Source organism: Kogia breviceps, chromosome 13 (genome assembly GCF_026419965.1).
Source record: "Kogia breviceps isolate mKogBre1 chromosome 13, mKogBre1 haplotype 1, whole genome shotgun sequence".
Taxonomy (NCBI): domain Eukaryota; kingdom Metazoa; phylum Chordata; class Mammalia; order Artiodactyla; family Physeteridae; genus Kogia; species Kogia breviceps.
Genome location: NC_081322.1, coordinates 89,521,327 through 89,548,037, shown reverse-complemented (window position 1 = coordinate 89,548,037; position 26,711 = coordinate 89,521,327). Strand labels below are relative to the sequence as shown.

Genomic DNA, 26,711 nt, shown 5'->3' with positions numbered 1-26,711 from the left:
GCAATTAGGTTTTTACTTTAAAATTACTTTGTTCTCTGTATCGTTTCCCCCAAGATAAGCCATTCTGCTGGTTCACCTCAGCCTTTGTCACACACTGTTCACTTTCCTCCTCCGTCCAGTGTGGATGACCCAGGAGAGTTGCTGCCCGCATTTCCTCTGCACTCGTTTCCACCAAATACACCCCTTCGTACAATGGGGGCTGGCAGTGTAGACCGTGTCAGGAGGGCGGGGTGGGTTACTGCGCAAGGGCAGAGACCAGGTGGGGTCCCAGGCAGCCCAAGGCCGAGTCCAGGAGGGTCTGCACCTGCACCGTGGGGCGTGCTCTTCCCCAGGTGAGCGCCGCCCTCCGGCACGTCCAACGGGGCCGTCAGTCCACGACCTCAAGCCCTGCTGCCGCCCTGTGCCAGTGTCCGCACTGAGCCGCAGACAGGAGGCCTGCTCACGTCGTCAGGAGCAGTGCTCCCACCAGCCTGGGGGATGGGCGGGGCAGCCAGGCCCCGCTGTCCCTGAGCCACTCCTCAGACCTGAAGCTGGGGCCTCCCTGGGTTCGGGTAAGGACGGCTGTCCCCCTGAAAGCGTGCCGTGTTGTCCTCGGGCAGCAGCTGCCCAGCCCCCGACCGCGCTGCCCAGCCCGCTGGATCTGTGGCTGTGGTGCCTTGGATCCTCGCCGGGCACACACGGGGGCTGGCTTCTGCTCCAGGAACCAGGGGTACCCACTGCTGACAAGGCCCCTGCTCCAACGGAGCTCACGGATGACAGCCCAGCGCATCTCAGACAGCAACGAGGGATGAATAAAACACACGGCGCAGACGTGACAGTGATGGGGTGGGAGGGAGAACGGGCATCCCCTCCCGCTGGAGCTCCTCTGAGAACGAGACGGGAACAAGCCAGCCCGGCAGGATTCTGCAGAAAGGACGATCCAGACAAGGCGCGAGACAGATACACCCCGAGACGGGACCCACCTCGGCAGCTCGCAGGCGCTGTGCGGCGCTGGGGCGGGGCGGGACCAAGGTCGGCACAGCTGCCGCCTGGTCACCGCCACCACGAGACACAAAGGGTGCGAGCTTTCGCTCACTTCAGTCACCGTCAGTAAAACGAGACTTTTACTGACATCGACAAAGAAACATGTGAAAAACTCCACTGTACAATACAGGTTTTACCATAAAAACGTTATTTCCTGGGTTAATATTTCAATATGTACTTCTCAACAAAAAGAAAACGCTAATCACACTCAAAACCTTCTACCTCATCAAGGGACACATGTGGAAACAGAGCGTTTTCTAGCTGCATTTTAAGCTATTAAAACTATCTGATCTGATGTATGTATTGCTGATGACAAAGGAAGTCTTCTCATATCTGGCATCTTTCTCCCCATCCTCCCAGCTACTATAACAAGACCGGATCCTGTGGGTAACAGAAAAATGACAGGTTTCAGACGCTGCTACTCAAAAGTTTTCTGCAAAATTAAAGCGCCCCACCCCGATATGATGGTTGCACTGAGATGATTTCAAATCACTGTACAGAAACCTAGCTCCTATCAAATAACATAAAAAAATAAATCACACATTTGACACAGATTCCAGAGGGCCAGAACAGAACCACAGTCTTTATAGAAAACGACTTTTTACAGAGATGACATCCAAGGAAACACACTTGACAGCGAGCACACCGGGGGGCTTTCAGCAACAGACTAGATCTTCACGCAGCGCCACTTCCTCACGCGAAACCCAGAGCCTGACCGAGACTGAGATCCTGGCCCACAGACTGAGGGCGGCTGGGCAGAGCAGCTCCCAGGCAGCCCCGGCCCACATTCTGTCCTGCTTTCTCTTGGTGCTTATGGCTCAGCTTCACTTAAATTGTATAAAATCAGATTCCAATGTCACATAACCTTGATCCACACGTTATCATTTCCCTTTACATTTCGGAGCATAGTAAATATTTCTGTAATGTTTAGACTAGTATGCAATGAAAAACTAACATTACACAAACCACAAAGTCTGCTCACTTCTTGAGATCAATGAATTAGGTCTAATTTGCTCCTTTTATTAATAAAGGTGACAATAAAAAGCTTTAATTTAACCGAAATTTAAAAGTACAAAATTTAACATAATCACAGCTTTACTTACATCGATATGAACATGCACGCATCACTTCCAATTGTTCTCTTTAATACTTCAGGATCAGTAATGTCAGCAACCTACATAAACAGCAGCACAATGGATAGAATGTAAACGAGACGGCCTGAAATTCTATCACTGGCTCAACTTTTAAGGGTTACAATGAAACTATGTACAGTGTATAAAGCTTGTCAAACTGGATATGGTCTTAGGCCATTACTTCTGTTACAGTCCAATTTGGATTTTAATATAACCAACTTATAGATCTGAAATAAAAGCACTGCTTAATGGTTTCAGATGCATTTTGGTATTTAATATGTTTCAGGGCATCTTTACAAATAATAAATTATAACTATGACAAGGAGAACCTGTGAATAAAGCTTCTTACATGGACACAGAGCGGCGACTGCAAGCGCTGTCAGAGACAATTCCATGAATCAAAAGTCATAACCACACCTGGATTTTAATCTTCAAAACACGCAAAACTAAGTAGCAGACACGTGAGTATTTTAATATAACCTTAATGGTCTAACAAACCTTCCAAATGGAAGGAAATATAAGATAAAGTCAACCTGTCAAATGTAACTTACAGCGGCTTCAGGGCTGCAGGTTTTCCAGGCCACCTGCCAACTACCCGCAGAACCACCTGCTGCCCAACGCGCTGACTACAGACAAACCACCTGCTGCCGAAGTGCCTGAGCCCAGGCGGCTGCCCCCCAGGCGTGCACGCGGAGCTTTGGGAGCCTGCGGCTTTACTGGCGCCCTCGTTACGCGCTTAATACTGGCACTGCACAGGCTCGCTCCGTGGAGTGAATTTGAGCGTAATCAACTTCCATAGAGAAGCATGTAGCTAAACCAAATTCAGAATATTGACTCTTCCACACATGGTCTCAAATAGGACTGTTTTGTTTAGTATAATGAAAAGTTAATTTTTAAAAATCTCTGTAATCTTTTTGAAACACAAGGCACCAATAGGGAGCAGACATTCCAGCAAGGAGTGATTGTCCAGGAAAAAAAAAAAAGAGAACTGATCAGAGTCCTTTATCCTTTGCCAATTAGAATACTTCCTTCTTTCATCGCCTAGGCAACATCTTCCAGATAATCCGCAACATCACTGAGCTGGGACACAGTTAGGTCCTGTGTCAGGTCATCAAGCTTTGTTGTTCAAAAGAAAGAAAAGAATTAGTGTCAGGATGCAAGCAGAGTCTTAAATAATGTTTAACATCTATTGCTATAACTTAAATACTATCTTATACTCTAAAAACTGCTGCATAGTCAGAAGTCCTTGTCCTCACTTTCTTCTTCCTTTTTTGAAATTTTTTTGAAAGCTGAGCTAACAGTTGAACTCTACATTAACAAGAAGACTGGCTGTTAAAATAATCCATCTGTAGTTCTTTTCTTTAAAGCAACATTTTCAGGCCTCTTTAGGATGACATAAGGTAAAAAGAGAAAGACAAATTCTTACAAACTTATACTGTATCAGGAATTAGAGAAGGCACGTTTTATATTATCACTGAACCTTCAGAACAAGCCTACGAGGGAGGCATTGACACCTCCGCCTCACGAATAAAGAAACCGAGGATCAAAGGTTGCAGCTCGCCTGAGAAAACACATACATAAAACAATAGGAACACGGGCCCAGATTCATTATAAAATGCTGCTTCTCTCAAAGGCCTCCTCCCTACATGACAGTCCTTGACAGTCACAAGCACTTGGAGAGTCCTTCTTTAGTCTGGAAAGCAAGTTTCACCTCCAGGCTGCAGCGACCTACAACCTCAAAGGCAGACTCACCCAGTTTACCGTGGGCACTGATACCTGATCCTGAGATGCTACCTCACATCTCAGATCTATCATGCACCTAAGTATCTGCTCTCTGCCCAATAAAAGCCCAAATGTGATCTCCAAAATGCACTCCTAATTTTACACCCTGACTCCCCGTTTCTGCTGTCCTGTCTCCCTCCTGCTCAGACCTCACAAACACTCCACACCCCAGGTCTCTGCTTCAGCTCCTGCATTCACAGGGCTCTTATATACACACCAACCTTCGATATTGACGTCTCTAAAAAGGACCTCCTACCCACAGTGTCTACACCCCGAGGTGGTCTATTCTGACTCTCATCCTGACCCACCATGGCCCAGTTACAACCACAGCAATTGAAGCCCCAGTAATAACACGCCAGTATTTCACAAGCACTTACTTAACAAAGCAGGCGACAACCGAAAACAATTTTACACATTCATTACAGACATTCCTTTTAGATTTGGACCAGGAAACTCCGTCATAAACTTTACGGAATTTTCAACTGCTTTTCTCCTAGTTAGTGTAATTTTTTTTTTTATCGGCGTATAACTGCTTCACAGTGTTGTGTTAGTTTCTGCCGCACAGCGAAGTGAATCAGCCCTTCGCGTACACACATCCCCTCCCCCTTGGACCTCCCTCCCCGGCCCCCATCTCCCACTCTAGGCCGTCACAGAGCCCGGCGCTGAGCTCCCTGCGCTGGACAGCAGGTTCCCACTAGCTAGCAAACCTCATCTCCCGATTCGTCCCACCCTCCCCCTTCCCCTCCTGTGTCCACACATCTGTTCTCTAAGTCTGCCTTTCTATTCCTGCCTTGCAAGAAGTATACAGTTTTGAAGCTTTACAGTAACTCAAGGCAACAGGCACAGATAGCACTCCATGGGAGAAGCACAACACCATACTTTATCACTGGTGTTGGCGTCATCCATTTCCACAGAGAGGTCCTCCTCGATCTCTTCACCAACACTCAGCTCACTTCTTTCTGAGCGATGGCTGGTACTAATTTCAGGGGGGAGAAAAGAAAAATAAGAACTGTGACTATAAACAGAGAGAGTAACTAGCATTCTTCAATCGTTCACGTAATTACTTTAAATCTTTAAATAAAGTAGAATAAACTATTACACATCATTAATTCCATACATCTCATCTCACTTGAGCCTTAAGATGACTTAGCAAGGGCACAGGAAGCATCCAGCCCATTTACCAGATAAGAACACTGAGCTTCGGAACAGTGACCATGGTCACAAGGGCATGAAAGAAGCAAACGCTTTTAAAAGCTCATCTCTCAAAAAACGGTACAATATGTTAGAGAGTAAACACAAATTCTATATTGGGGGAAGAAAACTATCAGTTACATAACATTCTCAAACTCTGATTTTAAATTTCTAATCGTATCTACAACAAATAGGACTTCCAAATTAATTATTAGCCAACTCATAGGTTATATTTTCTTTACATATATAAAAAAATTACCTGAATCAAAAAATTAAGAAATGTCATGTGAATCAGAAAAACAATTTGAGAGGGCAATTTGTTTAAGCCGAATGTAGACAATTCCCACCACTGAGATCAGAAAGGAGAGAACGAAAGCACTGACAATCCAGTGGCCTAACTGCTTCTGCTGGCTTCTGAGTCAATCCTTCAACGTTACTTCCTTTTCTTATTCTTATCAAGCTCCCTGCACATAATGTAGATGTTCTTATTCTAATGTAAAGTCAAAAACATGCTTCAAAGTCCAGTGTATAACTCTCGATTAACTGTCTTCCATTCACCTTCAATCAATATGAACACGAGAACCAAAGACTAAAATAAGCACCAATGTAATTCTGTCATACTTTCCTATTCAGAAATTGTTTACAATTTATGTATTTCTTGTCCAACCATTTTTCTTACCTATTAAAATCATCAACATAGTCATCTTCTTCTCCAGTCCCTGATAAGTTTAAGAAAAGATATATATATATGTTATATTTATATAAACACACCTCACAATTTACCTACAACTAGACACACATTTCCTTCAAAAACTACACTACTGGGCTTCCCTGGTGGCGCAGTGGTTGAGAGTCCGCCTGCCGATGCAGGGGACGCGGGTTCGTGTCCCGGTCCGGGAAGATCCCACGTGCCGCAGAGCGGCTGGGCCCGTGAGCCGTGGCCGCTGCGCCTGCGCGTCCGGAGCCTGCGGTCCGCAATGGGAGAGGCCACAACGGTGAGAGGCCCGCGTAACACACACAAAAAAACCCACTAAACTACTGAATTATATGGCATCATTAAAAAGAACAGTTGGGCTGCAGTTTGGATTTGGGGGAAACTAACCACTCCCCCACCTTCCTCTGGCTTCTGTAGCCAATTCAAGGACAAAATAGTCACTGAATAATAATGGGCTGGAGCCTAACATTAGCCTCTGACTTCCTGGTTACACATAAGAGCCTGTCCTGCAGGCCAAATCCGCCCACAACCTACTTTTGCACAGCCTGCAAGTTAGGAATGGCTTTTACATTTTTCCATGATTGTAAAAATACAAAGAATACTCGGAGACCGCCTGTGGCCCACAAGGCCTAAAACACCCATCCTGGCCCTTTACAGAAGGAGTTTACCGACTCATGCTTTCAACAGGTGAAGCGCCTGTCTGTGAACACGAGGGCCTTTGACTAATATTTCTGTCTCCCAAACTAAACCGTGCTCTAAAGGCTTACTCCAGAAACGCCAAGGTTCTGAGGGCGGTACGGGGCCCACAAGTGGCCCAGGGCAGGCGGAGGCTTCTCCTGCTGCTGCAGACCACAGACCGGGACACAACACCCCAGAGCTCCCGTTACACGGCCGTCCCCATCAGACCGACTCCCTGGGGCCCGGACCACGTTCCGCCAGCCCCAGGGAAGCGCCTCTGCCTCGGCACGCGCTGTGCTTGCGGTCCGAATGGCAGGCTCTCCCCTCTGCCTGCCCCAGCAGGTCTCGCAGAGCAGTCACTTCCTGGGAGAGGCTCCCCCATCGCCAAGGCTAGGCTAAGTCAAACCACTACCCGCTTCCGTAACGCCGCGGCCTGACTCTTCTAACACTCAAAGTACCCGTAAGGCACCGGTTTAACACCCATCTTCCTGCTAGGTTTAAACCCCACGAGGACAGAATCCGCTGTGGCTACTGCCCCCTCCCCCCCTGGCCGACGGAGTAACCCTGGACACATCAAAACTGTCCAACCACCTGTGCATGAGGTGCTCACGGTGGAGTGACTGACATTTCACTTAAGATTTTATTCTAAAAAACAACCGCCTCAAAGCAGTCAGTACTGAAAATGGAAACCTACTTACCTAAACCAAGTGATCCAATTTTATCACTGACCAATTTAAGATCTTTCAAAATTGTGTTTCCCCTTTTACCTGTGAACAGGAAAAAATATTCACATTAAACTGACTTTTAGAATATAATCGTCTCTAAACCGTGTCAACGTTTTTTTTGCAGTACAGGGTCTGTTGCTAGGTCATAACCGAAAACTAAGATGAAAATTACAAACTGTGATTAATTACACCGCATTATGCATTATTATGCATTACGCAATATAACATGCTTACACTATGTATCACACGTCCCTTTTTTAACCACACTATTACATATCCTTTCTGTAGCCATACTACTCTTTATTGGAACCTGACCATCAAAATCATTTTCTACCCACCTATCAGATAACAGCCTTCTATAAGAAGCCCTACTGGGTATGAATTCACGGACTACAGTTAATTATTCTCATCAGTTTTATTCCTTTGAACTTCTAAATTGTGCTTCAATTTAATCGCTATTTCATTTACCAGACTTATCTCCTCATTGGTTTTTACTTCTTCAGTCCCCAGTTCTCAATGCCCTCTCTAAATCGTTATTTCCTAGTCAGTGCTAAGAGTGACATGATCATGACATTCTGGATTCCTTCACTGAAGGTGACAATACCATGGGAAAGGAGAAAAAGAGGGAAACTGGGCCGAATTAACAGACTCATGGCTAGTTTACTTTATGTGCCCTGGGAAATCCTACTACAGTGGTATCACATAACGCAAAATGGCTAGTAAGTGCTACAAGATTATGCAAAACCCCACAGCAATTTCCCAGTAAAGATCTACTCAAAGAGACACACTTATACTCTAAACACTCTGCCAATTAAATCTTATATTTACTATCATATAGGATACAAAGCTCATCTGCACAATTACACGTTTAAGGCTTTGCTTTTTAAAGCCTTGGTCTTGTCACCATCTGTGTGCAGCAGCAGAGCCGTTCTATGTCTAGCTAACAATCCCTGCCTCTGCTGCAAATAAAAAGATACGTCTGATCCAAATCCCTAAAGGGAGAACAGTATTTTAACATCCTTACGATGATTACTGTGCTATCTACAGAATCTATGAAACAAAGTTTTAAAAATTAATTGTAAGTAAATCCTACGTAAGTCAATTCAAATGTCCAAAAAAAGAGAGATGGCTTAAAAATTATAATGTCTATTTATTATAGAAGACGGTTAAAAAGTCAATTTCCTAAAAATATTTCCATGGCACAGGAAAAGCAGAATACAAAACAACATAGAGAATATGACCACGCTCAAAAGAAAGTTTTAAAATAAAATATTAATAGAAAATATCACTGAGTAGTAAAATTATGGGCTATTTTTATGATTTTACATAATTTTTCTGAAAAAATAAACTATGATCATACACTACTTAATTAATTAGAGAAAAAAAGCCATCAGCATTCAAAGTCCACGTCTTCAGTCAGCAAACCCAGGGACTTCCAGACACTCACTTTCAGAGTCTTTCAACGAGGGCGCTCCAGTAAGGGAGCTGAGTCCACTTTTTAAGGGCGGGGCATCCGAGAGAGATGCAAGGCTTCCTACTTGCTTACTAGGTTCACTTCTCCTAGCAAGAAACAAGTGTACAGTTAAATGGGCTTCTCACATTCTGCCATTAAAACATAAGCAGCTTGCATATATCTTATAGGCAACACAGGAGCTGGGAAATAAAGAATATACATTTCACAGATCCAAAATCATGAAGTATACCTGGCAAGGCAAAACAGCCTAAGAATCAGGGCAAATTCACGCAGGGAGTTATCGCCTCTCTCTAGAATTGTGTGTGTGCTATCTCACAAATTAAACTGCTCCTCTTCATCGGCTTCACTGCCCGGGATTTTATCAGAAGCCCCTTCCGTGGCCCAGAGATGCAGGCAAGGGACGGCGCAGAAGCTGACGAGCACAGCACGACAGCCCAGACGTGGCCCTGCACAGCGGGCCGCAAATGACCTCGGCCACCAGCTGACCTCAGCACACAGTCCTGACCGCCAGCCTGCAGCGGACGCGGAGCAGTGCCCCGCAGCCCGCGGCTCACCTCCTCCGGCGCCGGCACGGAGGTGCAGCACTCCAGGAACTCCCCTCTCCCGCCCTTACTTCGTTCACCTTTCCTCTTTAAAGCCGGGTTACTCTCATCGACACACGTGCGTGCCACTGTTCCTCCAGTTTACCGTTTCTAGTCCCCTATGCCCGCCCTCCAGCCACCGCGCGTCCCTCTGCACCCTGGACAGGAAAACTCTGCCACGTACAGTCCTCTCGTCTCAGGCTTTCTTGAAGCCACGTTAACCCTTTAACACTGCCCCAGCCCCACCCGACGGGACGGCCCGCGAGGGGCATCGGGGCTCCGGGCGGCTAAGTGCAAAGGGTGGCTTTCATCAGAACTTGGCTCAGCTGCTCACTCGGGCCTCCTCCTCCAAGGACGCCTCTCTCTCCGGTCCTCTGGGTCCCCCTCCCGCTGCAGTGCCCATTCCTTGGTGGCCCCTTCCGGCCTTGCGGCCGCACCCTCAGCTGAGACTGATGACTCCCTAAACGCCACCTCTAGCCCAGACCTCTCCCTGAATGCCCACACCCACAACTGAAAGCAGACTTCACCTCTCCGTTGCCAACCTTCTCGAACTCTCCGGGCGAGAGCGAGCTCTGGACTGCCGCGCGGCCCGCCGTGCGATCCAGCCTCGCCCCTCCTGCTTTTCATCTCCATCAATGGCATTTCCAACCTCCTAGTTATTCAGCCTGGAAACCCCAGAGCTGCCCCTGATACTTCTTTTCCTCTCTCACACTTATCGGCAAATCCTTCTGGATCCAAACTCAAAATACATCCCGAACCGCCTACCTCTCACGACTTCCACCATCATCTCTCACCTGGAAGGCCTGAAGAGCGTCCCCCGGGGACCCGGCACCCGGTGGCCCTGTCACCGCGCCAGTCAGATCGGTCACCCTGCTGCTCGCAGCCCCGGGGCTTCCAGGCCCCTGGGAGTCGGGCCAAGCCCTGCCACGGTCGCTCCTGGCCCCTGGCCCGACTCCGCCTCCTGCAAGCTCCTTCGCCACGGGTCCTCGGACCTGCCACGCCACACACCTCCGCCTGTGCAGGGCTCCAGAAGCCCAGCTGAACGCCTGGCCTACGCTCCCCTCCACAAGCTCGCCCCTGAGGCGAGGCCTCCTCCGACAGCCACTGAGAACCGGCCGCCCTCCACACCCACGCGCCCGCCCTCCGCCGTTCGGTTCTCTCAGCTCCTGTAACACGGGCTGCCTCGACGCGACACGGCACCTGGTGGCTCTTAACTTATTGCTGCTGCCGTCCAGCGTATGAGCTCCCGGAAGCAGAGATTTTGCCTGTTTCATCACTGTTGCACCTGTACCTGCAACGGTACCTGGCACACGGGCAGGTACTCAGTACAAACCTACCTGCTGAAATCATTAACGCCTAGGTCCTTCAACACTTGGAACTGTCTGACAACGTAAAAGGCTTTAATGACACAAAATCAGACTCACGAATTCAATAATTACAGAACTATTGGTAGCTCATTATCTCTTAAACATAAAACACTTAGAAACTCTATTTTTAAGCCACTAGCCTGATAATATAAAAGCACAGGTTACTCACCAACCATAGGTTTTTTCCGGTTTAGGAATGGGATCATCAAAGAAAGAATCTCCTTCCGTATCATCTTCACCTGGACAAGGACCAGCTTTGTCTTTGACATCTAGACTTTTGTTGCTTAACAAGGATCCAATTTTTGTGTCATGGGCCAACAAGTGAAGACTACTTTTGCTCTTTGGTTCTGATGATGAGATACTGGTGTCACTCTGACTAGCGTCATTGCTGGCCTTCTAGAAAAAGAGAGGGAAAGAGAAAAGGTCTCCTTGGCGAAATAAAACTTTAATTAAGACATCTTAAATAATTAAAAAGTCACGTGAACATACACAATTCTGTGTGTGCGCGCGCATACACACGTGGGGTCTTGCAGCTGCATGAGGTGCAGTGGGGCCCCCCGGACCGACCAGTTCATCCCCAGGCTTCAGGGCATAACAACGAACTTTTGACGGGGAAAAACGTCAAACCTGTTTGTACCATTCCTCTCCTCCCTCCCTAAACGGAAATACCTTTACCTAGCCCATTTATAAACAAACTTTCCCATTTCCTCTTACATATATATCACTGCTTCATTGATTACCTTAATATGTTTTTAACTCGCAAATAAAAAGCATTACTAATAAAGGAGATAAGGAAGATGAGTTCATTATGATTAGTTCATCACATAAATGAACCAAGCATTAAAACAAAATGGCCATCAATAAAACTAGCAGTTTTCCATCCAGTGCCAAATACAGTGGACATCAAGGTGAAAGATGCCACCTTTACCGTTCACATCTCTAAAGTAAAGTTTTGCTAGTTTTATCACTGGTCTTAATTCAGACTTTCAGAGTAACTCCCTATTCCACACCTCCCTTAAACGTCCATGGATGCATGTATTGATGTATATGCTTCTATATATCTGAAACCAATGTACAAAATTCTCAAGCATTTTTACTCCTGTCCTACTGACCTGGTGATGTTAGCAGAAAATATACTGCACACTGTATTTTCTTGTTTTCAGGTAGCCCTAATCCTCACAACCTAATTTTATTCTATCCTTGGTCAGATTTCTTTTTGTCTTTAGACACTTCTATGTGAACAACAAAAATCATAACAACAAAACCAAAATATCATGATAGTAATAATAAAAGTAGCTAACATTCATGGAAAGTCTTCAAACGCTTCCCATGTGTTACCTCATCTTAATCCTCAAAATAACCTGTGGGGCAGGTTCTGCTTCCTCTGCAGAAATGGAAAAGGAGATGTAGAGACACTGCAGTCACTTGCCAAGCCGGGCAGTAAAGGCGTCTGATATCAAAGTCTGATTCCAGAGGTTAGCTCTAAAGGCTTATGCTCTGCTACCGGGTTGAGTCACCGGAAACTGTCGTTTTTATGGGTTAAAAATGACAGTTTCCCAAGATTCAGCCTTCACACCACAGAGAGCAGGGCTGAGTACGATGCCACAGCGTGTGAGACGAGCACTCCCGTGAAACACGGAATGTGTGACGTAGTCCATACTCTGCTACTAACTGTATAATTTTAAGGCATTTAATGTTCTCAGGAACTGAGAATCTCCTCAAGAACTGAAGCGCAGTAGACTTTTCCAAGTCAAAGTACTACTAGGAGGTAAGAAAAAAGGGATGGGCAGCTGGGGAAAAGCGGTAATAATGCGGGTTAGAAACTACTCAAGGAGACACTAAGGATGACTGCACTTTCAATCTGTGTATAGACAGAAGGTACTATGCAGTAAGATACACACTTAGAGTTTTACACTAATTAGAGGCCATGATTAGTTGACAGCAGGTAAGATATATGCTATACAATTTTTAGGGCCTTGTACAGAGCTATACATTCCGTATGTCAATGGTTGTAAAAAGAGATGTCTGGAGAAATAAATACCAAGTTATCACCCTTTTAGACAACATAGGATATTTTCAAAGAAGCAGACACTTTTTCAAATTTCCCAATAACTTTCTTGAAGTTTTCCTATTGTTATCAATTATAGAGAAGCACCATCCACCTATGTATTTCTTAAGTATATTCATGCCCACTATAATTTCTGATTTATAAATGTTTTAAAAATTGATATGTATCTTTTCAAAGGCATATGCATTTGGAAATAAATACCCTGCATTCTTGTGCTATTTAAACACATTTATGATTACAGATACTGAGACTTCCAGCCTCCAGAACCCCGAGACAGTAAACTTCTGCTGTTTTGAGCTACCAACTTTGTGGTACTTTGTTACAGCTGCCCGAGGAACTAAGAGGTAATCATAATACAACATAACAAAGTCTTGTCTTTCCAGACCAGCAGGAGGCCTACTGCACTGCACTACAGCAGTCACTTAACCCCCTGCATGGACCCCAGGGCTAATAAGCTTTATGGTAAATTACAGCCAAACTGTAAGGAAGTTCTAGTGTATGTTTAATTTTCTACTAGTACACTTACACATTCAAGATTTCAATCACTTCTAGATTAACAGCAAATCAGCATCATAAAGAAGTTTCACAGAGAAATAACTACCAATTTTCCAGTAGCCAAAAACTGAATTATCAGTAGGGTGTCTTAAAAACCTGGAAAAAATAATTTTGTTTTTCTAAACTAAAGGCTTAATCTGCACTGTTCATAACAGAGGAACAGCAAAGCCAAAGAAACATCCCAGTTTTGCAAAAGTATTCAAGAATATTTGTGCAATTCCAACTCTCTTCCCCACCCATACTTTAGCCTGCAGCTCCCCTCCCCGACTCCGCCAAAGGCAGTTTGTGACCCATGACTTACTAATGAATTATTTAGAAAAGTAGTTTTACTACCATTGTAACACACACACATATATTTAAGGTTTAATTTACTTATCTAGAAAGTAAACACTTTGGAATTTGAAAACCACAAAACAAACATACAAGCCCCTCTTTCTGAAAACTCAGTTTTTCTAAAGAAACGCTATCCCTATGCTGTATAAACAATCTGTAATTCCCACAGATGCACATGAGAACCGAAGTCTGGCTGTGAGATCGGCCTGAAGGTTACCCTCTGTCGAGCCGCTCTGCTCTCCTACCCTGCGCGGCCAGCTCCCGGGGTCTGAAGCAGAAGAGGCCGGGCACAGTCATGGGTTACGGGCCAAGGGCTGGCATCTCGTTCACCCACACGCACCCCTTCATTTAGGGGCTGGTGTGTGTGTGTGTGTGTGTGTGTGTGTGTGTGTGTGTGTGTGTACCGCAAAAGCTGCGGAAGCACACGCTCCCAAACACACACAACACGTGCTCCCCATCACCACCCTAAATCAACATAAAGCTGGGCTTATCCCAGAATTTTGAAAACAAGGAACAAATTAAGAAATGTCATTTATTAAGAACTTGAAGCAAAAAAATACCTCAACACAAATCGGTTTTAAAACACCTAAAAATCGATTATGAAAAGAAAGGATAACCTTCCATGCTACATTTAATGTGATGATTAAAACAGCTTCGTGTTAAAAACAAACAAAAACATCAACTACCTTAGTTTCTTCAACTGAATGGTAAAAACCTTAGTGGAGCCTACCAAAAGCCTGTTGTAATAAATAAAATGCATTTATTTTTTTCAGACAGCTAGCACCATGCCTGGTACAACAACACGGTCCACACCAAAACAGAGTACGGAGGACACTTTGGAAGTGTTAATGCACATTTAAAATGTTTAACTCGTTAAAGAGACGCCCTCCTGTCTCATACTTATGCACCTTGTAGTCTAACTCTTCGAGCATCCTTTATTGTCCCACAACAATAACAAAAAGAAATGTAACTTTTATTTTTACTCAAATTAAATTAGTTCAAAACCCTTAGTTTTGCTTTGCATATTAACGGGCTTACAATACTAAGTACAAATCAGTTATACATGTAACTGACTTTTTAAAGTTTATTTCTGATATGAATATAGCTTCTCTGAAAACAGCCAGAAGTCTCGGAACGAGCAGCTAATACTCGTGCCTTCCCGCAGGCAAAAGAAACAGCAAGACACAGACGCGTCCTGCTGGGCGCCTGGTGACCACTCCCAGCTCCGCCCACCCTGGGAACGGCCCCCCCGGAGCCTGGTTGGGGACAACCGCCATGACCAGACGCAGCTCAGGATCCGGGTTAGCAAGATGGGTACTGGGAGCCTGCCGCATGCACAGGGCAGAGGAGGAAGGCGGGGGAGGGGGGAGCGAGCGGCCCCTCTGCTGGGCTGGAAACAGGCAACGCTGGGTGCAACACACACTTCTTACAGGTGCAACTCGGAAACAAGCAAGGGAGTAGAAGGGAAAAGGTTTCCAAGTTGTTGAGGAAGTGTCTTGGGCTCAGGAATATAGTCGTGAAATGAAAGGGGCCCTACTTGCAGCCTGTAGCTCCGGAATAAGGCCTGTGCAGACGCTTCAGTCACCGCAGAGCACGTGAGGCCCTGCCCGGCGCAGAGGGCGGGCGAGGTCTGGGCCCCCGCCGCTGCGTCCAGCGCACAGAGTGAAATGTGTCTCCTAGTGGCTTTGGTTCTACGTATCGACTTCTTTCAAATGTTTTAACTTCTTTAAAACTCATGACACCAACAAGATTTTTAAAATTTAATATTACGAAATATACTTTAAAAAAGTACAAGAAACTGACTTAAAACATCTATAAAAAACATGCTAGTTTATATGCTTAATAATTTTTCTTAAGCTCTGTCTCACGTCTCCAGTTTGACCATAAACTGCTTAAGTGAGGACCCATGTTAAATCTGTGTTGCCCCCAGCACTTAACAAAGACTTGTACTATGTAAATGTTCAAACGTGCTCGAATACATTTTAAAACATCTTCTCGTGTAGTAGCGCATAAAGAATAGTGTGAACAAATACAGTAACAGGAACTTACCATTGAAACCACTAAAACTAAAGCCAGCTAACACAGCAAATACAATTCTTCAAAAGCCTTTAATTTTGGAAGTCCTCAACTTAGTGAAAAAATCTATACATAAACCTAGGCTCAACAAGGACTAGCGATTCTCACAGAAGTGAACGTTAAATCACTTGATCTTATTCTAAATAAGTGTTGAGAACTATGCAGGTAATTGAGGCTTCTGGGAACTCCAATACTTAGATTGTATAAGCAGTTCATCCACTAGCTTAGTCGAATTCTGAGAGCTTTCGGGAAGGAAAAGCAGCAGCCACGGCAGCGACACCGCGGCCCCTTGCGTGTGCGTGAGGCAGCGCTCAGAAGGGCTGACGGACGTGCCGGGACTGACTGCCACGCTGCTCAGCACCAACAGAAGTGCGCTGAGGGAAACTGGGGTTGGCCTTTACTCCTCGACTGGCACTTGCCCAAAAAGTAGTCTGATGTTCTAGTTACCTCAGATAAAAATCATAATGTTAAGAAAGCATCGGTGACCATCCACTCAAGAGGAAAGCAAGTATCGTCAGCGTGGTTTTGTTGCCAAGAAAACAGGGAATTCTCAAAGCAAAACCGAGAACAGAGTTTTAAAATACAGCACTATGATTTTCACCCGGATAAAAACTGAAAGTCAAACTACTTTTTCTTTTACGTCTCCATGACTTCGGCGTGTTCTGATCACAGATCAAAGAAAGTGACATTTCGACAGACAACGCAACCCTGGGCCGATGCGAGCTGAGCGCCCGAGGAGGCCGCGTGAGGCCGGCGGTCGGCCCGGCCCCGGCCGCTCTCCTCCTCGGCCCTCCCGCGTTACCTTGGCACCAGACTTCCGCCTGCTTGGCTTCTTCTTACCTGGTCCTTTATACCTTGGTATCTGAGCATGAGAATAAAATGACATTTTACCACAAAGTATAAATCTTTAAAAATAAACTAATTCATACCAAACCAATAAAGATTCCGATTAGAAAATTTCTTAAAAATGGAAAAATCTAACTAATGTGCTTCATTTTGCAACCCGCCGTTTTAGTCTTTTCTTCACACTCTTGCCGAAGTGGTTGAGCTCGGGTTTAACTGCTCTGCCCGACAGTCACGGGGTTAAACGCAGGGCCCGCAGCCGCCCTGCTCAGCGGCCGCGCGGGGAGACTCACTCCCTTCGCGCTCGGCCCGCGGCTCGCGGAGAGAACCAGCCCGAAGGCGCCGGCCGCTTCCTCTAGGACCTGCCCTGGCCTCACCTCTCCTTCCCCAGCAGGACACAAAGCGAGCTGCTCAGGGCCCGGCTGGACCCAAGCTGGCTCGGCCCCAGCTTCCCGGAACTCCTAGCGCTCTCCAGACCGATGAGGTGCCCTAATGTGTAGGCCCTTCGCAGAGCCCCCGAACCACTCAAAGACCTCAGAGAGAGAAGAAAGCGGGCAAGAAAAGGGTGGGGCAAGGGCTGGCATCGCAAATCCAGATCCCGTAGGACTACAGGGGAACTGCGATTTAACTGCCAAAAGAATGCCCTGTCTTAAAACAGACCCCTTCCTGCCCCGTTAGAGATGCGCTATGGTGTCCGGAAGTGCTCACTGCACCCGCAGGCCTACGATGCTGACTGAGGGCCCAGGCGAAGCTGAAAACCATCAGAGGTGGTGGAAGCAGGGACCACCTGGAGACACCTTAAAAATTACCATCACTTCTCTGTATTTAGAGCAACATTTCCTGACTTAAAACTTAACATTCTCTTGATAATTCTCATGATAGCGCTTAAACATCTTTTTATGTAGAGGGCATACGGGTCTATAAAACAGACATTAACGTTTTATCTTGAAGACATACAATATGTGGAAAATTAGTACTGCCAATGTGCTTTAGAAAATAATATGCTAAAAAGAGAACTTCCAAATAACTCAATACTATAGGTATTAATAAGTATTTCGGAATATGGTTAATTCTAATCCCTCTAAAGCCAGATATTTTCACAGAAAGCAAACCTTTCTTTTTACTAAGCCTCTTATATCTGGCACTTAATTTGAAGTGAATTTTAGATTCACTCACGACCTCGTTCTCCCTGTACAGCAGGTTCCAGCCTCCAATGAGCATCACGGGAAAATGCTTCCCAGACCAACCGACCCTATTAGGAAAGGCTAACTAGGCCTTGGGAAAAAAACAGCTACAGCAGCATGAGAGCCTCATTCCCAAGGCACAGCATTCCTCTGATTTCTAAATCTAAAAAATAAAAAGGAGCAACGAAATCAAAGAACCAGCAATAAACAGCAGCAGGAACCATTCACTGGTGTCTACACCCAGGCATCTGGAAAAGCAAGGAACCTAGCAGTACAACTGCTGCCCTCCAGACGTTCACCTAATTTAAAAAGACACAACTTGTATCTACGAATAACCCAGCACCAGGAGCCGCTTTGGGGATGTACTCCATGGCACCTCTGCAAACAGAAGTCAGAGCAAGTCACACAACACGAGCAGCCCCAAGCCCGCCCTGGGTAAGATGGGCTGGTTCATCCACCGCGCTGCGCTCAGCCAGGCACAGGAAGATGCCCTTCCACACCATCACCTTTCTATCCACTCCTACTATCACAGAGAACCTTGATTTTAAATTCAAGTGTTCCACAGTTTTTTTCTCCGTTAATCCAAATCCCTGAAATCAGAAGGCCTTAACTTCAACAGCTCATACAAATATAACCAGAGTGCACAGACTTTTTATAAATCCTTAAAATATCTCATTAGTATAAAAAAATCATCGTGATTTACAATTCCAAATCTGGCCACCTGTCTACAGTATTCAACACAACAATTCTATATTCTAGAGCCTGATATTCTCAAATTACAGGGATTTATAAGTGAAAAGTAAACTTCCTTATTAATTGAAGGACAAAACATTCAAAGTACCAAATGAATCCAAATATCCTACAATTCTTTTATTTAACAGCATATTTCTTTCTACGATACAATATTCAAAACAATATCAAAGCAAAAGAATTTTCAAAAATTAAAAAAAAATTTTTTTAAGAAATTCAGTATTTTTAAAATGGAAAGTATAGTACTGAGATCCAAATCTCATGCGGCTCAACATATAAATTGTTGATAAAAAAATTTAAGAGCATATTAACATGGCATTTTAAAAAACCTACTGTCTTGCACATGGTCCCAAAGGAGCTTATTAAAGTTTTAGAAGACTCTCTAAATAAATAAATAAGTAAACGTTAACATATATACTTCATCAAAGACCAAAAAGCTCTTTAACAACAAGAAACCCTGTAACAAGAGCAGAGACAGAAGGCAGAGCCCCAGGAGCCTCAGCCCACTCACCTTACTGGGAGGAGTGTGAGCACTTGCTCTTCCTTCTGGCGACTTCGGTGGAGGATGCACATCAGGTAGATCTAGCGCGCCCTGAAATATGTCACAGTTTACAATTAAAACACATCCAAAAATAAAGCATGAACATACCAATTACACCTCAACAGAAGCACTTATAACCACTATGCAATACTGCCACTTTTATTTCTTCCTATTAATATAAATATCCTCATTAGATTTTCCTCAAGTTTTACCAAAACACAAAGCAAACAAATTTGTGATTCTAATTACCTGTTGAGTATTTCACCCAAACACCTTGAACAGGCTACACTCGGGCCACATTTAAACAGGCCCCCAAGCTTCCTTTCCAGAGTTATTTAACCTTCTCACCTTGCTTTCCCGACTTCCCACACTAACACTGTCCTGCGATTCTCAAAGATCTACTCTTTCTACCTTCCCTTGACTTGCTTCCTTACTTCACTGTCTCAAAAAAAAAAAAAAATCAACTAGCAACTCTCATAAAAACAGGAGCACATTCCAAAAGTGGCTCCTGGTGCTGCGTTATTCATAGATATAAGCGACTCTCATAAAAACAGGTAACTGAGGGGGGCGTGGGGTGGGATGAACTGGGAGATTAGGATTGACATGTACACACTAATATGTATAAAATGGTTAACTAATAAGAACCTGATGTCTAAATAAAATAATAATACAATTAAATTTTTTTAAAAAAACAGGTAACTATTACAACTATGCGGGATGAGGCGCTAAATTACAGGGGCTGCCAGGAGGCAGTGAGTAAAAACAAGAGAAAACGTCCCCGAAGTCAGAGTCAAGAGAACATGGATGGTGGGGCTTCCCTGGTGGCTCAGTGGCAGAGAATCCGCCTGCCAATGCAGGGGACAAGGGTTCGAGCCCCGGTCCGGGAAGATCCCACATGCTGCGGAACAACTAAGCCCATGAGCCACAACTACTGAAGCCCGTGCGCCTAGAGCCCGTGCTCCGCAACAAAAGAAGCCTCCACAGTGAGAAGCCCGTGAACTGCAACAAAGAATATCCCCCGCTCGCTGCAAGTAGAGAAAGCCTGCCCACAGCAACGAAGACCCAACACAGCCAAAGAATAAAATAAATAAAAATAAATAAATTTATTTTAAAAAAAAGAGAGAACATGGATGGTAACATTGCACAGCTGGGTATGGGAGAGGATGCACCATTTCAGGTGGAGAATAGATGAGAAAGGGGGGAAGGCAAGAAAGCAAAAGCCACTTTCAAGGGTAAGCTCCACCTGGCCTAAGCACAAGGCTGCACATTTCAAAAAAAGGCATAAGGCTAGAAAGTCAGGTTGGTGCCACATCATGCAGGATCTTAAAGTTGAGGAACCTGGAGATTATTTAGTTGCCATTACACAGTCACTGTAATGTTTAAAAAGGGAAGAAATAGACAAAGAGCTGAATTAATTCAGCAATCATGAATAGAAAAGACTGAAAAGATGTGGGCACAGCAACCTGGTTTTTAAGGGGGGTGTTAAAATGCGCTTTTGGTGACAGCTTCACAGAGTTCAGTGGGCTAATCCACAGCTAGTTTTCTTCTCCAGCATCACAAGTCCAAAGTCCATTACCTTCCACATTCCTACAGACCAACCTGACTAAAAGCGCACATTTAACCAGGTATCTGGAACAGTCACAGTGCTGTCTACATCCATGAAACAGTATCTTTATGTAAAACTAATGTTTGTAAAGGAAATCAGACCATTAATCTCATTAGCACGATTTCTAAAAAGAAAGGATAAGAAAGACAACGGCTAATCAAAAAAACGAAGTATGAGGGCTTCCCTGGTGGCGCAGTGGTTGAGAGTCCGCCTGCCGATGCAGGGGACACGGGTTCGAGCCCTGGTCCGGGAAGATCCCACGTGCCGCGGAGCGGCCGGGCCCGTGAGCCATGGCCGCTGAGCCTGTGCTCCCCAACGGGAGAGGCCATAGAAGCGAGAGGTCCGCGTACCGCAAAAAAAAAAAACAAAAAAAAACGAAGTATGAAAATGTTTAGAAACTGCAAAATCAACAGCTTAAAGTTTTAAGCCTAGTTTTAAAAAGCCTTTAAGTTCAAAAAATTGTTAACTAGCCTATAATTCAGCCCTTCTATGTTTAAAAATAGTAGTAAAAGTAACAACCAACAATTGAGTGTCCTCAGCATTTCGCGTGCACTAACTCACGCCTGGGAGGAAGACCGCCATCCCCATCTGCAGAGGAGGTCCCGGGGAGCGGAGTCGCATGGCCAAGGCCAGAGGTCAGTCAGTGGAGGCGCTGGGATTGGCTGCACACGGCCCAGCCCCTGAACTCCCGGATCTGAATGTCACTCCCCAGAGCAGGTACAGCAGCAGCCTCAGAGCTACCACATCCCCAGTTTTCATCAAAATGTGCATTTATACAATCTCTGAGTATGTCTTGTTTTGTTTTGAAGGAATAACCTCTTTTTATTTAAACCCGACTCGTTACCTATGCACTAATCTGCGTGGCCGCACTAGACAGGCAATGACTAGAAAACAGAAGCAGGTAACAAAGGATAGGACTGTACTTACTTCCCCACTGGTTGGCCCTTTTTCTTTCTGCTGACAGCGTCTGATCACTTCTAATAATAAGGGTCCACCCACCGTACCTTCTGCTTCAATAATTCCTAAATCTCGGGCTAAATTCTCTCGACCTTCGAGACCTTGAAACTGGGAAAGAAATACGATATAAAGAAGTATAAATGCACCAAAATATAGAAAAATTATTTTCAGAGATTAAAGAAAAATATTTTCAGAACTTAAAGACATCTCTAAACTCAAAGAGGCCATTTTTCTAAGGAATGAAATGTCCATTTTTAAGAATTATATATTTCTTTTACCAAGTCTCTGCATTCAAAGTCTCCATTACCAGGTACAGGCTTAGAGCAGAACAAGTTAACTCTATATAACAACCCTTCTGGCAAGTTATGTGAAGCAGGGACACTGCTGCCAGCTACCTGACAGCTCAGATGGCTTTTGAGAAAAAGATAATCAACTATAAAATATAATCTTTATGCAAGATTAAACCAAGTAAGTTGTCAAATTTTGTTAACTTTCGGCTTGCAATGAACCCATCTGTATCAAAGGCAGTTTCAGAGACAGAGGTAAAAAGCATCATTCTTACTGTGCTAGTTTCAGGTTGAAAAACAGCCAAGGTAAAATCAAGATTGAAAAACTGAAGAAATTCGGCAACGAGACTAGCCACCAGCCGGCCTGCAAAGAGCAAAAGAGAAGGTGGGAGAGGGTCTTTAGGAACCCGAGGCCTCCTCACTGACACTGGAAGTAAGACAACGACAGTAAAGGAAGAAAATGTTCCAAATTGCCAATTTCTTCTCTTGAATAACACAATTAAGTGATGAACATCTCAGTTCCGCCATTTCCTCATTAGGACCACTGGTCTGGAACTATCAGTAACACAACGTGACATCTCATAAACGGATGAGTGTTTTGCTTTTCACGGTAAAATCAGCTCTTTACAATAAAATTGGCTTTAACCAACAATTTCCCATGACCACTGATATTTAATGGCAACTCAGTTGTACAATAATATACAATTTAAAATGAGAACTTATAAGAATCAGATACTTCAAAAAATAATCTGAAATTCCTCATTTCTCCCAAATGGAGTCGAGATTTGAAAATTCAGAAACAGACAAAATAAACAACAACAAACATCTTACCATCTTTCGTATTTAAAAACTTCTTCAGGCTCTCATTGACTAAAGGAGTTTTGTTCTGTTAAAAAATGAAATATTTTAAGTGTTATACATTTATCCCCAAACGACTACAAAATGTAGACTCAAGTTTAATTTTTTGGCAAAGATATTAAGTTAAATACTGTCACTCACAAAATGATGGCTACACCCATTCTATAACTACTGATTACTACAGGAACTACTTTTTGCTAAGGTAAGGACTGAGATATACTCAATTAGGAGATTCTTCTTGACAGCAGCAAAAGAAATTACTTAGGTGTAGTAGTGATGGATTTAAGATGTTAATGAATTAGAGGGTGCCTGGAGCACAAGGAAAGGTATAAGACAGACACAGTCTTTCAAAACTGAGGAAAAAAGTTGCAGAGGTATTAAAACGCAGAACATGAGTCAAGGGAATCAGCTTTCTCCTTGAGAGAGATGTAAACATGTTTTCGTGCTCAACAGAAGAGCCAGCAGAAAGAGAGAGGCCAAAGAACAGCGTATAGAAGAGGCACTGACAGTAACACCTAGAAGGTAAAACCCAGAGAAAGTGATTATTCTTGGGCAAGACACAGTCGCCTCTACTAACGCAGGAAGGAACGAGAAACAGATGAACACAGATGCAGGGGAGCTTTTTCTGAGATGAGTGACAGATTGTGGGAGAGGACACAAAAAGTTAGGATCTGATGCTTCTGTTATCTAGTGAAGGGAGAGACAAGACCGTCTGCCAACAGTGAAGGAAACAGGTGACGTAGGAGGGTAACGTGAAGGCGAAGTGGGAGCTGCTGAGCAGAGACGAGAATCAGGGTCAGCCGGCTCAGGACCTCACAGGGACTGGAACCACCAACCAGGAACATCAGCAGTCCAGTGCGGGGTGACCGCTCCAGTGCAGACCGACACAAGCGGGGAGGGGAGCTAATCTGCCCAACGAAATGATCCTTAAGATTTTTCCCCAAATCAAGTATGGCTGGAAGGGAAGGTAGTGAGGATTTCTGAGATGTGGACCATGGGGTCCAGACCAGCTAAGAACAAGAGGCAGCTAAGAGACCACTGATGTCTGAAAAAGCAAAGAAGAGCCAAAAACTGAAGACCTTCATGAAGTTAGACAGGAGCAAGGCATCTAGTTCTAAAGTGAGGAGGAGGAGGAGAGGCTGATCTGTCACAGAGGAAGTCGAAGGCCTTGACTATGTAGTAATGCTTGCTGAAGGCAAGGTCCAGGATATTTACTCAAGATGGTGGCAGGACTTGCAGTAAAGAGAAAAAACTAAATACACTTATACACAGAAAAGTGACAGGACCTTTGACATAAGAAAGACTAGATGATTTTAAAATAACTGGGTGACCGGATAACTTGGAGAAAAGCTGCATACGATATTCCTCCCACCTGGTGGGGATTCACAGTGCATATTAGCATATTAAAGGTTCTAAGGGGTCCCGCAGTAAACCCACTTACTGTGAAACCGTTTCTTCAAGTGTTCTGGATTCCCCCTAAGGAAAGAGATCTATGAGATTTACTACTGGCCTCAGAGTTGTGGTGCCTTAACTTTCTTTAGATTACTCCAAAACTCTAAAATATACATGAAAAGAGAATAATCTTGACCCTCTCCCAACAGTAAAGAAGTTTAATCCTTAGTTCAAAATTGTCCCTGGCTACACACTCCTCTAAACAGTGTTTTACAGTGGCTTTTAAGTAATGAGAAATTAAACATAAACGAATACAGTCATTAAACTTTGTAGATTTCGTACCTCTACTTTTTCTTGCTCCTCTAGCGCTAAAAACACAGCTGCTCGGAGTTCAGCCTTGAAAAAAAGCGGGGGGCGGGGGTAAAGGAACAAAAATGATCTCAGGACATTTTCAGAACAAGAAGCTCACCAGCTGAAATTTCAAAAGGCAAAGAAAAAACTAGCAAGATGATAACGCTCAGCAGGCAGGTGCAAAGAGAGGCCAGAAGGCGTCCCGAGACGTCCTGACGAAGGGGCGCAAGCTCTCTGTGCCCCCGTGCCCACCGTCTGTCCCCCTGGCACTGTCAGCACCCATCACTCCGGCTGCGGTCCTGATTTCCGGTCCTTCATGACGCCCATCGGTCGCGTCAAGGTTGCAAAGTACAATCCGAGAAGCAGCCCGCCACCCACTCGTCACCGCCGGCGGGAGGGGCTCGCTGCCCAGCAGCAGAGGCCCGGGGCGGGGGAGACCCAGGGGCGAGGAGCAACTCGACCACAGGGCCTGGAACGGGACCAGGGTGGGTAACGGGCGACTCGACCACCGAACGCCGCGGTCGGCCTCCTCCGACGAAGGCTGGCCGGGCCCCCCCCCCCCCGCTCGCCGCCACGCGGCCCGGAGGCTCCCCGGGAGAGACCCTCGACCCCAGCGCGGACCGCCCCCGAGGTGGCCCGCGAGCTCGGACCCCAGACCGGGCGGCCCGCCGGACGCGCCCCTTGCCCCTTTGTGACGCCCGCGGCCGGCCTCCCCTCCGCCGGCCCCCCGGGCTCCCGCCCAACCTTGATGCGGTTCAGGACCCCGCTGTTCTCCAGCGTCTGCACCAGCAGGTCCCGCAGCTCCGTGTCCTCCTCCGCCACGACCGCGGCAGCCGTCGCCGCCATCTTGCTTCTCCAAGACAACCGCCCAAGCCGCGCCGACAGCCGACGGTTGCCGCAGCCCGCACGGCGCGAGGCAACGCGGGTCAGCCCACGCTCCCGGCGCCGGCGCGCAGCCAGGCGTCACGTCGGGGCGGGGCCTCGGGCGCGGGGCGGGGCCTCGGGCGTCTCCGGAGGCGGGGGCTTTGGGGGCGGTGCCCGAAGTGGAGGAGGTTCTGGTGGCCGGTAAAAGCCAAAGCTGGCACCAAGTCATCTCAGTGCTGACAGCTGGAGGCTGACCCGGGTGCAGAAAAGGTTCAGCTGAAAGGCATATGCGAGCTGTCTACAGACCTGCTGTACCCCTAATATCGTGAATGCTGCTGAGTGTTTTCAATCAATTATGGGCAAAGTTTGAAAGATGTAATCATAATTGCAGAGGCGAATGCAAATTCTTGACAGTATAAAAGTAAAACACAGACTTATAACGTTGGTGGTGGGGTGAAAGAGAGTATAAATATACTAATTTACTCATCTCCCTTTGCATAGGGAATATGTAAGTTTATAAATAATGACTTAGGTAAATAAAGTCACAAAAATCTTCCATCATTAGAACTAAAAGTAATGTAAGTTTTAAAATTAGGAACTGAAAGAGAAGATAAAATTTTATCCTTTGAAAATATGCTATTTATGGTTGATGGGTCAGGATGTATATTATTTGGAGTTATAATGAAAAGAACCAGAAGAATTAAAAACAATCTTAATTGTAGCTGAGTCTAGGGTATGGTACCAGGTGGTGCATGGGGGAACAGGGAGGACTCAGAGACCTTTCAGTATTTTCCCCTTTTGTTTGGCTTTTTAACCACTGGTATGAGTAACCTCCACAGCAACAGAACAAATGCAAATGGACCGTAGTCTTGTCACAAAGCATAACTGTGAAACATCCTTACACAGAAAGCAGGAGTTAAAGAGAATGAGGCAGAAAAAAATACGTATATATAAAGATGATTAGGAATTATGAAGTGAAATTAGTAAATTAAAAGGTAGTAAGCAGGCTTCCCTGGTGGCACAGTGGTTGAGAATCTGCCTGACGATGCAGGGGACACGGGTTCGTGCCGTGGTCCGGGAAGATCCCACGTGCCGCGGAGTGGCTGGGCCCGTGAGCCGTGGCCGCTGCGCCTGCGCGTCCGGAGCCTGCGCTCCGCAACTGGAGAGGCCACAACAGTGAGAGGCCCGCGTACCGGGGGAAAAAAAAAAAATAGACTGTAAGCAAAGGATCCAAATTAAGGAAGTAGAAAAATTACTTGTGTGTTTGTAACATGTCTATGAAAAGAAGCTGTCTGCCAAATCTCTGCTGGTCCCAAATAAACCTGTTCTGCCTGCATTTGAGGAAGACCTGAAGCGCCAGGTAGTTTGTACCTCCCG

At 45.4% G+C, this 26,711-nt stretch overlaps 1 protein-coding gene across 5 annotated transcripts; it reads right to left on the bottom strand.

Moving 5' to 3' along the window:
* Nucleotides 1-1,154: 1,154 nt before the first annotated feature.
* Nucleotides 1,155-25,444, bottom strand: CEP43 (centrosomal protein 43). Of its 5 annotated transcripts, none has more exons than XR_010836131.1 (13): nucleotides 25,215-25,431; nucleotides 24,462-24,515; nucleotides 22,701-22,755; nucleotides 22,145-22,233; nucleotides 21,553-21,690; nucleotides 18,990-19,070; nucleotides 10,839-11,065; nucleotides 8,695-8,807; nucleotides 7,221-7,289; nucleotides 5,809-5,848; nucleotides 4,818-4,914; nucleotides 2,127-3,272; nucleotides 1,155-1,404 (listed from the first exon to the last, which is right to left on the bottom strand). XR_010836131.1 is itself a non-coding variant. In XM_059082895.2 (13 exons), the coding sequence occupies exons 1-13, from the start codon at nucleotides 25,314-25,316 to the stop codon at nucleotides 3,198-3,200; spliced, it is 1,200 nt and encodes a 399-aa protein (XP_058938878.1). In that variant the 5' UTR covers nucleotides 25,317-25,444; the 3' UTR covers nucleotides 2,562-3,197. The 5 variants fall into 5 exon arrangements, 4 of the variants coding, with proteins under 4 accessions (XP_058938879.1, XP_066867243.1, XP_058938878.1 ...); XM_059082895.2 differs by lacking the exon at nucleotides 1,155-1,404 and adding an exon at nucleotides 16,504-16,563 and having other exon boundaries at nucleotides 2,562-3,272; nucleotides 25,215-25,444; XM_059082896.2 differs by lacking the exon at nucleotides 1,155-1,404 and having other exon boundaries at nucleotides 1,578-3,272.
* Between the last annotated feature and the right edge of the window lie 1,267 nt (nucleotides 25,445-26,711).